This window comes from Entelurus aequoreus, linkage group LG27 (genome assembly GCF_033978785.1).
Source record: "Entelurus aequoreus isolate RoL-2023_Sb linkage group LG27, RoL_Eaeq_v1.1, whole genome shotgun sequence".
Classification (NCBI taxonomy): domain Eukaryota; kingdom Metazoa; phylum Chordata; class Actinopteri; order Syngnathiformes; family Syngnathidae; genus Entelurus; species Entelurus aequoreus.
Genome location: NC_084757.1, coordinates 39,417,015 through 39,431,808, shown reverse-complemented (window position 1 = coordinate 39,431,808; position 14,794 = coordinate 39,417,015). Strand labels below are relative to the sequence as shown.

The 14,794-nt window shown below is 39.5% G+C and overlaps 1 protein-coding gene across 6 annotated transcripts in view; it reads left to right on the top strand.

Annotated features, from left to right (window-relative positions):
* LOC133644556 (ecotropic viral integration site 5 protein homolog) overlaps positions 1 to 7,943 on the top strand; it is a 72,007-nt gene extending 64,064 nt beyond the window's left edge. For 4 of the 6 annotated variants that reach the window (XM_062039131.1, XM_062039129.1, XM_062039127.1 and 1 more), the window contains 2 exons: positions 1,821 to 1,916; positions 5,428 to 7,938. In XM_062039131.1, coding sequence (XP_061895115.1) covers positions 1,821 to 1,916; positions 5,428 to 5,664 — 333 coding nt within the window. In that variant the 3' untranslated portion in view covers positions 5,665 to 7,938. Of the gene's footprint in view, positions 1 to 1,820; positions 1,917 to 5,427 lie in introns of all 6 variants that reach the window. The other 2 variants (XM_062039130.1, XM_062039126.1) reach the window with 2 other exon arrangements.
* The last annotated feature ends 6,851 nt before the right edge of the window (positions 7,944 to 14,794 follow it).

Below are 14,794 nucleotides of genomic sequence, written 5' to 3'. Positions count from 1 at the left end.
GCTCATTTGGAATTTGATGTCTGCAACATGTTTCAAAAAAGCTGGCACAAGTGGCAAAAAAGAGTGAGAAAGTTGAGGAATGCTCATCAAAGACTTATTTGGAACATCCCACAGGTGAACAGGCTAATTGGGAACAGGTGGGTGCCATGATTGGGTATAAAAGCAGCTTCCATTCACAAACAAGGACGGGGCGAGGGTCACCACTTTGTCAACAAATGCCTGAGCAAATTGTTGAAGAACAACATTTCTCAACAAGGAATTTAGGGATTTCACCATCTACGCTCCGTAATATCATCAAAAGGTTGAGAGAATGTGGAGAAATCACTGCACGTAAGCCATGATATTACACACCTTGGATCCCTCAGGCACTACTGCATCAAAAAGCCACATCAGTGTGTAAAGGATATCACCACATGGGCTCAGGAACACTTCAGAAAACCACTGTCAGTAACTACAGTTGGTCGCTACATCTGTTAGTGCAAGTTAAAACTCTCCTATGCAAGGCCAAAACCGTTTATCAACAACACCCAGAAACGCTTCGCTGGGCCTGAGCTCATCTAAGATGGACTGATGCAAAGTGGAAAAGTCTTCTGTGGTCTGACGAGTCCACATTTCAAATTGTTTTTGGAAACTGTGGACGTCGTGTCCTCCGGACCAAAGAGGAAAAGAACCATCCGGACTGTTCTAGGGTGAAAGTGTAAAAGGCAGCATGTGTGATGGTATGGGGGTGTATTAGTGATTAGTGTGTGATGGTATGGGGGTGTATTAGTGATTAGTGTGTGATGGTATGGGGGTGTATTAGTGATTAGTGTGTGATGGTATGGGGGTGTATTAGTGCCCAAGACATGGGTAACTTACACATCTGTGAAGGCACCATTAATGCTGAAAGGTACATACAGCTTTTGGAGCAACATATGTTGCCATCAAAGCAACGTTACCATGGACGCCCCTGCTTATTTCAGCAAGACAATGCCAAGCCAGGTGTTACATCAACGTGGCTTCATAGTAAAAGAGTGCGGGTACTAGACTGGCCTGCCTGTAGTCCAGACATTGCAAATGTGTGGCAGCTAAAATATGAGAAGGGAGACTGTTGAACAACTTAAGCTGTACATCAAGCAAGAATGGGAAAGAATTCCACTTCAAAAATGTGTCTCCTCACTTCCCAAACCTTTACTGAGTGTTGTTAAAAGGAAAGGCCATGTAACACACTGGTAAAAATGCCTTTTTTGCAATGTGTTGCTGCCATTCAATTCTAACTTCGTGATTATTTGCAAAAATAAGAAAGTTTCTCAGTGTGAACATGAAATATCTTGTCTTTGCAGTCTATTCAATTGAATATAAGTTGAAATGGATTTGTTGTATTCTCTTTTTATTTACCATTTACACAACTTCACTGCTGGTGTAGATTTAGCGTGTCAAGCCTTCTTATCGCTGACAGGAAGTGGTTTCACTCATCACATGTCACACTTTTGACACACTTAAAGAAAAAATGCCGACCTTGGTCAAAATCCTGTTGTCGTTGTGGCTTTGCGTTAAAAAAAAAAGCCGTTTGGGGGCCCAGAGTGAGGGAAGACGTTAAAGTGACACCTGGAGGAGTGAGGAAGTGATGGTTTGCTGCTGGGAAGACAACAACACAACACTAGTGGGACAGGAAGTTTATTCCCAGACAGCTGCTCAACGTGTGTAACTGCTCCTAACCCTGCTGACACTCATCTATAATCATCAAAGTAATCATCTATTAAGTAATAATACATAAAATGGTGTTTGATAATAAATAAAGTCATGATCAATAAAGTAATAATCAATAAAGTGCCCCACAGAAAGAAGAAGGCAAGGTCCAAGGGCAGCTGAACCACAGTGACTCCAATCAGTTCATCCAAGACCTCCAAGATCACATCACTGAACTCAAACATGAGGTGACTCACTTCCTGCACGCCAACATCACACTTCCTGCACGCCAACATCACACTTCCTGCACGCCAACATCACACTTCCTGCACGCCAACATCTCACTTCCTGCACGCCAACATCACACTTCCTGCACGCCAATATCTCACTTCCTGCACGCCAACATCACACTTCCTGCACGCCAACATCTCACTTCCTGCACGCCAACATCACACTTCCTGCACGCCAACATCTCACTTCCTACACGCCAACATCTCACTTCCTGCACGCCAACATCACACTTCCTGCACGCCAACATCTCACTTCCTGCACGCCAACATCACACTTCCTGCACGCCAACATCACACTTCCTGCACGCCAACATCACACTTCCTGCACGCCAACATCACACTTCCTGCACGCCAACATCACACTTCCTGCACGCCAACATCACACTTCCTGCACGCCAACATCTCACTTCCTGCACGCCAACATCACACTTCCTGCACGCCAACATCTCACTTCCTGCACGCCAACATCACACTTCCTGCACGCCAACATCACACTTCCTGCACGCCAACATCACACTTCCTGCACGCCAACATCACACTTCCTGCACGCCAACATCACACTTCCTGCACGCCAACATCACACTTCCTGCACGCCAACATCACACTTCCTGCACGCCAACATCTCACTTCCTGCACGCCAACATCACACTTCCTGCACGCCAATATCTCACTTCCTGCACGCCAACATCACACTTCCTGCACGCCAACATCACACTTCCTGCACGCCAACATCTCACTTCCTGCACGCCAACATCTCACTTCCTGCACGCCAACATCTCACTTCCTGCACGCCAACATCACACTTCCTGCACGCCAACATCTCACTTCCTGCACGCCAACATCACACTTCCTGCACGCCAACATCACACTTCCTGCACGCCAACATCACACTTCCTGCACGCCAACATCACACTTCCTGCACGCCAACATCACACTTCCTGCACGCCAACATCTCACTTCCTGCACGCCAACATCTCACTTCCTGCACGCCACCATCTCACTTCCTGCACGCCAACATCTCACTTCCTGCACGCCAATATCTCACTTCCTGCACGCCAACATCTCACTTCCTCCACGCCAACATCTCACTTCCTGCACGCCAACATCACACTTCCTGCACGCCAACATCACACTGTTAGCGGCTATTTGCAGCTGTTAGCATGCTAGTGGCTAGTTGCAGCTGTTAGCATGCTAGCTTGTGAAAGAGTGGACAGAATATTAGGGAAGTGGTGTATTGATTAGGGGCGTGTCACAATGGATGGTTGTAGGATGATTGTGATTAGGGGTGTGTCACAATGGATGGTTGTAGGATGATTGTGATTAGGGGCGTGTCACAATGGATGGTTGTAGAATGATTGTGATTAGGGGCGTGTCACAATGGATGGTTGTTGAATGATTGTGATTAGGGGCGTGTCACAATGGATGGTTGTTGAATGATTGTGATTAGGGGCGTGTCACAATGGATGGTTGTAGAATGATTGTGATTAGGGGCGTGTCACAATGGATGGTTGTAGAATGATTGTGATTAGGGGCGTGTCACAATGGATGGTTGTAGAATGATTGTGATTAGGGGCGTGTCACAATGGATGGTTGTTGAATGATTGTGATTAGGGGCGTGTCACAATGGATGGTTGTAGAATGATTGTGATTAGGGGCGTGTCACAATGGATGGTTGTAGGATGATTGTGATTAGGGGCGTGTCACAATGGATGGTTGTAGAATGATTGTGATTAGGGGCGTGTCACAATGGATGGTTGTAGGATGATTGTGATTAGGGGCGTGTCACAATGGATGGTTGTTGAATGATTGTGATTAGGGGCGTGTCACAATGGATGGTTGTAGGATGATTGTGATTAGGGGCGTGTCACAATGGATGGTTGTAGAATGATTGTGATTAGGGGCGTGTCACAATGGATGGTTGTAGGATGATTGTGATTAGGGGCGTGTCACAATGGATGGTTGTAGGATGATTGTGATTAGGGGCGTGTCACAATGGATGGTTGTAGGATGATTGTGATTAGGGGCGTGTCACAATGGATGGTTGTAGGATGATTGTGATTAGGGGCGTGTCACAATGGATGGTTGTAGAATGATTGTGATTAGAGGCGTGTCACAATGGATGGTTGTAGAATGATTGTGATTAGGGCGTGTCACAATGGATGGTTGTAGGATGATTGTGATTAGGGGCGTGTCACAATGGATGGTTGTAGGATGATTGTGATTAGGGGCGTGTCACAATGGATGGTTGTAGGATGATTGTGATTAGGGGCGTGTCACAATGGATGGTTGCAGAATGATTGTGATTAGGGGCGTGTCACAATGGATGGTTGCTGAATGATTGTGATTAGGGGCGTGTCACAATGGATGGTTGTTGAATGATTGTGATTAGGGGCGTGTCACAATGGATGGTTGCTGAATGATTGTGATTAGGGGCGTGTCACAATGGATGGTTGTTGAATGATTGTGATTAGGGGCGTGTCACAATGGATGGTTGTTGAATGATTGTGATTAGGGGCGGGTCACAATGGATGGTTGTTGAATGATTGTGATTAGGGGCGTGTTACAATGGATGGTTGTTGAATGATTGTGATTATGGGCGTGTCACAATGGATGGTTGTTGAATGATTGTGATTAGGGGCGTGTCACAATGGATGGTTGTAGAATGATTGTGATTAGGGGCGGGTCACAATGGATGGTTGTTGAATGATTGTGATTAGGGGCGTGTCACAATGGATGGTTGTTGAATGATTGTGATTAGGGGCGTGTCACAATGGATGGTTGTAGAATGATTGTGATTAGGGGCGTGTCACAATGGATGGTTGTAGAATGATTGTGATTAGGAGCGTGTCACAATGGATGGTTGTAGAATGATTGTGATTAGGGGCGTGTCACAATGGATGGTTGTAGAATGATTGTGATTAGGGGCGTGTCACAATGGATGGTTGTAGAATGATTGTGATTAGGGGCGTGTCACAATGGATGGTTGTAGAATGATTGTGATTAGGGGCGTGTCACAATGGATGGTTGTAGAATGATTGTGATTAGGGGCGTGTCACAATGGATGGTTGTAGAATGATTGTGATTAGGGGCGTGTCACAATGGATGGTTGTAGAATGATTGTGATTAGGGGCGTGTCACAATGGATGGTTGTAGAATGATTGTGATTAGGGGCGTGTCACAATGGATGGTTGTAGAATGATTGTGATTAGGGGCGTGTCACAATGGATGGTTGTAGAATGATTGTGATTAGGGGCGTGTCACAATGGATGGTTGTAGAATGATTGTGATTAGGGGCGTGTCACAATGGATGGTTGTAGAATGATTGTGATTAGGGGCGTGTCACAATGGATGGTTGTAGAATGATTGTGATTAGGGGCGTGTCACAATGGATGGTTGTAGAATGATTGTGATTAGGGGTGTGTCACAATGGATGGTTGTAGAATGATTGTGAATTGTGTCCTGCTCACAGATCTGCTGCCTGAAGGTTCAGAGGGGCATGGCCAAGCCCCCCACCTATGACATCATCAAGCAGTACGCGGGTGATGACAATGATGATGAAGATGATGATGATGAGGAGGAGGAGGAGGAAGGCACCAAGGAGCAGCACCAGACTGGTGGGGGTCGAGTCACGCTGCATCCCAAACTGGGGGCCACGGACAGTGAGGAAGAAGACGAGGCCCCCACCCACCGCTACACCTCCGTGTGACCCGCACAGTGTGGACTGGACCACAGAGAGCAGAGAGGGAGGGACAGTAGACATTGAACATTTATCACTCAACGGATTTTATATTTCTTAACTTTATTTTATAGAACAACACTTCTTCAATCTTTCTCTGTGTTTGTGGGGGTGTGTGTGTGTGTGTGTGTGTGTGTGTGTGTGTGTGTGTGTGTGTGTGTGTGTGTGTGTGTGTGTGTGTGTGTGTGCGTGCGTGTGTGCGTGCGTGCGTGTGTGCGTGTGCGTGCGCGTGCGTGTGTGTGTCATCTGCACTGATTGGTCTCATTCACAAAAGGAAGTAAACATGACTGTGTGTGTGTGTGTAGTTGTCATGGTAACAGACAACGTTGTTTGTGTTAGTGTTACATTCAGGTGCAACAACTCTAACACCTGACTTGGTGGCAGTGAACGCATCACAGCATGTTGGGGGAGTGTGGTGAGCACACACACACGCAAACACACATTGATACACACACACACCTATACATATACACACATACATATACATACACACAGATATACATATAAATATACACACATATACATGTATATACACACATACATTCATATATATATATATACACACATACATATACATACACATACTTATACATATACACACAAACATATACACTTTCCCATACATATACACACACACATTCATATACACACAAATACACACACATATACTGTACATGTATATACACACATATATACACACACACACACATACATGTATATACACACACATACATGTATATACACACATACATATACACACATACATGTATACACACAAACACACACATGTATATATACACACATACATATACACACGTATATACATATACACACATATACATGTATATACACAAACACACATATATATATATATATATACACACATACATATACACACATATACGTACATGTATATACACACACATACATATACACACATATACATGTATATACACAAACACACACATACATGTATACATACATATACATACACATACATATATACACACACATATATATACACACATACATGTATATACACAAACACATATATATATATATACATATATATATACACACACATATACACATACATATGTATAAACACACTTATACACACACAGAGAGATGACATGAGTGTGAGTTCATAATAAATAGTAAACATACACACACACACACACAAAGAGATGACATGAGTGTGAGTTCATAATAAATAGTAAACATACACACACACACACATATACACACAGAGAGATGACATCAGTGTGAGTTCATAATAAATAGTAAACACACACACACACACATATAGACACACACACAGAGATGACATCATGAGTGTGAGTTCATAATAAATAGTAAACACACATATACACACACACACACACAGAGAGATGACATGAGTGTGAGTTCATAATAAATAGTAAACACACATATACACACACACACAGAGAGATGACATCATGAGTGTGAGTTCATAATAAATAGTAAACACACACACACACACATATACACACACACACACAGAGATGACATGAGTGTGAGTTCATAATAAATAGTAAACATACACACACACACATATACACACACACACACACATATACACACACACACAGAGATGACATGAGTGTGAGTTCATAATAAATAGTAAACACACATATACACACACACACACAGAGAGATGACATCATGAGTGTGAGTTCATAATAAATAGTAAACACACACACATATACACACACACACAGAGATGACATGAGTGTGAGTTCATAATAAATAGTAAACATACACCCACACACATATACACACACACACACAGAGATGACATCATGAGTGTGAGTTCATAATAAATAGTAAACACACACACACACAGAGAGATGACATGAGTGTGAGTTCATAATAAATAGTAAACATACACAACACACACACCTATACACACACACACGCACAGATGACATGAGTGTGAGTTCATAATAAATAGTAAACACACCACACACACAGAGAGATGACATGAGTGTGAGTTCATAATAAATAGTAAACATACACACACACACACCTATACACACACACACGCACAGATGACATCATGAGTGTGAGTTCATAATAAATAGTAAACACACACACACACAGAGAGATGACATGAGTGTGAGTTCATAATAAATAGTAAACACACACACACACAGAGAGATGACATGAGTGTGAGTTCATAATAAATAGTAAACACACACACACACAGAGAGATGACATCATGAGTGTGAGTTCATAATAAAATGTTTGTTGCAAGTATATTCTTCCTCCTTTTTTTCATCTTTTTCTTCTTCATCTCTTCTTCTTCTTCCTCTTCTCATTTCTTCTTTCTCCTTCCTATTCTTCTTACTCCTCTTTCTCCTTCCTATTTTTTCCTCTTCTTTCTTTCTCCTTCCTATTCTTATTTCTTCTTCCTCCTTCCTCCTCTTCTTTCTCCTTCCTATTCTTCTTTCTCCTTCCTCTTTTTTCCTCTTCTTTCTTCCTCCTCTTCTTTCTCCTTCCTATTCTTCTTTCTCCTTCCTATTTTTTCCTCTTCTTTCTTCCTCCTTTTCTTTCTCCTTCCTATTCTTATTTCTTCTTCCTCCTTCCTCCTCTTCTTTCTCCTCCCTATTCTTCTTTCTCCTTCCTCTTTTTTCCTCTTCTTTCTTCCTCCTCTCCTTTCTCCTTCCTATTCTTCTTTCTCCTTCCTATTTTTTCCTCTTCTTTCTTTCTCCTCTTCTTTCTCCTTCCTCCTCTTCTTTCACCTTCCTCTTTTTCTTCCTCTTCTTTCATTCTCCTCTTCTTTCTCCTTCCTATTCTTCTTTCTCCTTCCTCTTTTTTCCTCTTCTTTCTTCCTCCTCTTCTTTCTCCTTCCTCCTCTTCTTTCACCTTCCTCTTTTTCTTCCTCTTCTTCTTTCTCCTTCCTCTTTTTCTTCCTCCTCTTCTTTCTCCTTCCTATTCTTCTTATTTCTTCTTTCTCCTTCCTTTTCTTCTTTCTCCTTCCTCTTTTTTCCTCTTCTTTCTTCCTCTTCTTTCTCCTTCCTATTTTTCTTTCTCCTTCCTCTTTTTTCCTCTTCTTTCTTCCTCTTCTTCTTTCTCCTTCCTCTTTTTTCCTCTTCTTTCTTCGTCCTCTTCTTCCTCCTTCTCTTTTCTCCTTCCTCCTCTTCTTTCTCCTTCCTCTTTTTCTTCCTCCTCTTTTTTCTCCTTCCTATTCTTCTTATTTCTTCTTTCTCCTTCCTACTCTTATTTCTCCTTCCTTTGTTCTTTTTCCTTCCTCTTTTGTCTTCTTCTTTCTTCCTCCTCTTCTTTCTCCTTCTTTTCTCCTTCCTCCTCTTCTTTCACCTTCCTCTTTTTCTTCCTCTTCTTCTATCTCCTTCCTCTTCTTACTTCTTATTTTTCCTTTCTCTTTTTTCCTTTTTTTCTTCTTCATCCTTTCTTTCTCCTTCCTCCTCTTCTTTCTCCTTCCTATTATTCTTCCTCTTCTTCTTTCTCCTTCCTCTTTTTTCCTCTTCTTTCTTCTTCCTCTTCTTCTTTTTCCTTCCTATATTTCTTTCTTCTTCCTCTTTTTTCCTCTTCTTTCTTCCTCCTCTTCTTTCTCCTTCTTTTTTCTCCTTCCTCCTCTTCTTTCACCTTCTTCTTTTTCTTCCTCTTCTTCTTTCTCCTTCCTCTTTTTTCCTCTTCTTTCTTCCTCCTTCTTTTTTCTCCTTCCTCCTCTTCTTTCTCCTTCCTCTTTTTTCTCCTTCCTATTCTTCTTATTTCTTCTTTCTCCTTCCTACTCTTATTTCTCCTTCCCTTTCTTCTTTTTCCTTCCTCTTTTTTCCTCTTCTTTCTTCCTCCTCTTCTTTCTCCTTCTTTTCTCCTTCCTCCTCTTCTTTCACCTTCCTCTTTTTCTTCCTCTTCTTCTATCTCCTTCCTCTTCTTACTTCTTCTTTTTCCTTTCTCTTTTCTCCTTTTTTTCTTCTTCATCCTTTCTTTCTCCTTTTTTCTCCTTCCTCCTCTTCTTTCTCCTTCCTATTATTCTTCCTCTTCTTCTTTCTCCTTCCTCTTTTTTCCTCTTCTTTCTTCTTCCTCTTCTTTCTTCCTCCTCTTCTTTCTCCTTCCTATATTTCTTTCTTCTTCCTCTTTTTTCCTCTTCTTTCTTCCTCCTCTTCTTTCTCCTTCTTTTTTCTCCTTCCTCCTCTTCTTTCACCTTCCTCTTTTTCTTTCTCTTCTTCTTTCTCCTTCCTCCTTTTTCCTCTTCTTTCTTCCTCCTTCTTTTTTCTCCTTCCTCCTCTTCTTTCTCCTTCCTCTTTTTTCTCCTTCCTATTCTTCTTCTTTCTTCTTTCTCCTTCCTACTCTTATTTCTCCTTCCCTTTCTTCTTTTTCCTTCCTCTTTTTTCCTCTTCTTTCTTCCTCCTCTTCTTTCTCCTTCTTTTCTCCTTCCTCCTCTTCTTTCACCTTCCTCTTTTTCTTCCTCTTCTTCTATCTCCTTCCTCTTCTTACTTCTTCTTTTTCCTTTCTCTTTTCTCCTTTTTTTCTTCTTCATCCTTTCTTTCTCCTTTTTTCTCCTTCCTCCTCTTCTTTCTCCTTCCTATTATTCTTCCTCTTCTTCTTTCTCCTTCCTCTTTTTTCCTCTTCTTTCTTCTTCCTCTTCTTTCTTCCTCCTCTTCTTTCTCCTTCCTATATTTCTTTCTTCTTCCTCTTTTTTCCTCTTCTTTCTTCCTCCTCTTCTTTCTCCTTCTTTTTTCTCCTTCCTCCTCTTCTTTCACCTTCCTCTTTTTCTTCCTCTTCTTCTTTCTCCTTCCTCTTTTTTCCTCTTCTTTCTTCCTCCTTCTTTTTTCTCCTTCCTCCTCTTCTTTCTCCTTCCTCTTTTTTCTCCTTCCTATTCTTCTTATTTCTTCTTTCTCCTTCCTACTCTTATTTCTCCTTCCCTTTTTTCTTTTTCCTTCCTCTTTTTTCCTCTTCTTTCTTCCTCCTCTTCTTTCTCCTTCTTTTCTCCTTCCTCCTCTTCTTTCACCTTCCTCTTTTTCTTCCTCTTCTTCTATCTCCTTCCTCTTCTTACTTCTTCTTTTTCCTTTCTCTTTTTTCCTTTTTTTCTTCTTCATCCTTTCTTTCTCCTTTTTTCTCCTTCCTCCTCTTCTTTCTCCTTCCTATTATTCTTCCTCTTCTTCTTTCTCCTTCCTCTTTTTTCCTCTTCTTTCGTCTTCCTCTTCTTCCTCCTCTTCTTTCTCCTTCCTATTTTTCTTTCTCCTTCCTCTTTTTTCCTCTTCTTTCTTCCTCCTCTTCTTTCTCCTTCTTTTTTCTCCTTCCTCCTCTTCTTTCACCTTCCTCTTTTTCTTCCTCTTCTTCTTTCTCCTTCCTCTTTTTTCCTCTTCTTTATTCCTCCTCTTCTTTCTCCTTCCTATTCTTCTTATTTCTTCTTTCTTCTTCTTACTCTTCTTCTCCTTCCTTTTCTTCTTTCTCCTTCCTCTTTTTTCCTCTTCTTTCTCCTTCTTTTCTCCTTCCTCCTCTTCTTTCACCTTCCTCTTTTCCTTCCTCTTCTTCTATGTCCTTCCTCTTCTTACTTCTTCTTTTTCCTTTCTCTTTTTTCCTTTTTTTCTTCTTCATCCTCTTTCTTTATCCTTTTTTCTTCTTTCTCCTTCCTCTTCTTCTTTCTCCTTCCTCTTTTTTCCTCTTCTTTCTTCTTCCTCTTATTCTTCCTCCTCTTCTTTCTCCTTCCTATTCCTCCTCCTCTTCTTCCTCCTTCCTATTCTTCTTTCTCCTCTTTCTCCTTCCTTTTTTCCCTCTTCTTTCTTCTTCCTCCTCTTCTTTTTATTTTTCCTATTATTCTTCCTACTTCCTCTTTTTCCCCTCTTCTTCTTTCTTCTTCCTCTTCTTCTGTCTCCTCCTTCCCCCTGGTTCTTCTTCTTCTTTCTCATCTTTTCCTTTTCTCTTCTTCCTCCTTTTCCTTTTCTCCCTTGTCTTTTACTTCTATCTATTCCTCCTATTCTTCTTCCTGTTTCTCTCATTCTACTTGTTCCTGTTCTTCTTATTTATTTTCCTATTCTTATTTCTTTCTTTCCTTTTTCTTCTTGTTCTTCTTTATTGTTCCCCTCTTCTTCCTGGTCCTCTTTCTTTCTCTTCTTGTCATGTCTCCTCCTCTTCCTCCTCCTGGTTGTGTTGCTGAGCCTGCAGACAGGAAGTGAAGCTCGATAAGAAGACTCTCACATCAAAACTATCTGAGTGTGTTGCTGATAGTTAAGAATCCTCTAGTCTCATGTTTCTAACATCCTGTATATTAACTAGTTGTCTAGTCTCATGTTTCTAACATTAACTAGTAGTCTAGTCTCATGTTTCTAACATATATTAACGAGTTGTCTAGTCTCATGTTTCTAACATTAACTAGTAGTCTAGTCTCATGTTTCTAACATATATTAACAAGTTGTCTAGTCTCATGTTTCTAACATTAACTAGTAGTCTAGTCTCATGTTTCTAACATATATTAACGAGTTGTCTAGTCTCATGTTTCTAACATTAACTAGTAGTCTAGTCTCATGTTTCTAACATATATTAACAAGTTGTCTAGTCTCATGTTTCTAACATTAACTAGTAGTCTAGTCTCATGTTTCTAACATATATTAACGAGTTGTCTAGTCTCATGTTTCTAACATTAACTAATAGTCTAGTCTCATGTTTCTAACATATTAACGAGTTGTCTAGTCTCATGTTTCTAACATTAACTAGTAGTCTAGTCTTATGTTTCTAACATATTAACGAGTTGTCTGGTCTCATGTTTCTAACATTAACCAGTAGTCTAGTCTCATGTTTCTAACATATATTAACGAGTAGTCTAGTCTCATGTTTCTAACATATATTAACGAGTTGTCTAGTCTCACGTTTCTAACATTAGTAACTAATAGTCTAGTCTCATGTTTCTAACATGATTAACTAGTAGTCTAGTCTCATGTTTCTAACATTAGTAACTAGTAGTCTAGTCTCATGTTTCTAACATTAACTAGTAGTCTAGTTTCATTTTCTAACATTAGTAACTAGTAGTCTAGTCTCATGTTTCTAACATTTGTAACTAGTTGTCTAGTCTCATGTTTCTAACATTAACTAGTAGTCTAGTCTCATGTTTCTAACATATTAACGAGTTGTCTAGTCTCATGTTTCTAACATTAACTAGTAGTCTAGTCTCATGTTTCTAACATATTAACAAGTTGTCTAGTCTCATGTTTCTAACATTAACTAGTAGTCTAGTCTCATGTTTCTAACATATTAACAAGTTGTCTAGTCTCATGTTTCTAACATTAACCAGTAGTCTAGTCTCATGTTTCTAACATATATTAACGAGTAGTCTAGTCTCATGTTTCTAACATATATTAACGACTTGTCTAGTCTCACGTTTCTAACATTAGTAACTAATAGTCTAGTCTCATGTTTCTAACATGATTAACTAGTAGTCTAGTCTCATGTTTCTAACATTAGTAACTAGTAGTCTAGTCTCATGTTTCTAACATTAACTAGTAGTCTAGTCTCATGTTTCTAACATATATTAACGAGTTGTCTAGTCTCATGTTTCTAACATTAACTAGTAGTCTAGTCTCATGTTTCTAACATATATTAACGAGTTGTCTAGTCTCATGTTTATAACATTAACCAGTAGTCTAGTCTCATGTTTCTAACATATATTAACGAGTTGTCTAGTCTCATGTTTCTAACATATATTAACGAGTTGTCTAGTCTCATGTTTCTAACATTAACTAGTAGTCTAGTCTCATGTTTCTAACATATATTAACGAGTTGTCTAGTCTCATGTTTATAACATTAACCAGTAGTCTAGTCTCATGTTTCTAACATATATTAACGAGTTGTCTAGTCTCATGTTTCTAACATATATTAACGAGTAGTCTTGTCTCATGTTTCTAACATATATTAACGAGTAGTCTAGTCTCATGTTTCTAACATATATTAACGAGGTTTTGTAGTCTCACGATTCTAACATTAGTAACTAGTAGTCTAGTCTCATGTTTCTAACATGATTAACTAGTAGTCTAATCTAATGTTTATAACATTAGTAACTAGTAGTCTAGTCTCATGTTTCTAACATTAACTAGTAGTCTAGTCTCATGTTTCTAACATTAGTAAGTAGTAGTCTAATCTCATGTTTCTAACATGATTAACTAGTAGTCTAGTCTCATGTTTCTAGCATGAATAACTTTCAAACATTAACAAGTAGTCGAGTCTCATGTTTCTAACATTAACTAGTAGTATACCCTCATGTTTCTAACATTAACTAGTAGTCTAGCCTCATGTTAACACTATTAACTAGTAGTCTAGTCTCATGTTTCTAACATTATTAGCTAGTAGTCTAGTCTCATGTTTGTAACATTAACTAGCAGTCTATTCTCATGTTTCTAACATTAACTAGTAGTATAGTATCATGTTTCTAACATTAACTAGTAGTAAAGTATTATGTTTATAGTATCACGTTTCAAACATTAACTAATAGTGTAGTTGTGTGTTTCAAACATTAACTAGTAGTCTAATCTCCTGTTTCTAACATTAACTAGTCGTCTAGTATGTTTTTAACATGATGAACTAGTTGTCTAGTCTCATGTTTGTAACGATTATCTCGTAGTCTAGTCTTATGTGTCTAACATTAACTAGTAGTCTAATCTCCTGTTTCTAACATTAACTAGTCGTCTCGTCACATGTTTCTAACATTATGAACTAGTAGTCTAGTCTCATGTTTCTAACATTATGAACTAGTAGTCTAGTTTCATGTTTGTGGCATGAACTAGTAGTCTAGTCTTTTTGCATCATGTGCCTTCACAGAAGTACAAGTAAGTAGACATCAGTTCAGCGAGCAACAAATGAATACTTTGCTATGTTGGCTCTGCTTCTGCCAGTGAAGAAGAAGACAGGAAGTGAAGAAGACAAACAGGAAGTGAGTCAAGTCACTGCAAATATTGACATCATTTGATTGTAGTTTGGATGCTAAAGAAGAAGAAAATAAAACATGTTTCACAAGTTGTAAAAGACTAGTTATGTTAACAACACTATGGACACAAGTTGTAAAAGACTAGTTATGTTAACAACACTATGGACGCAAGTTGTTAAAGACTAGTTATGTTAACAA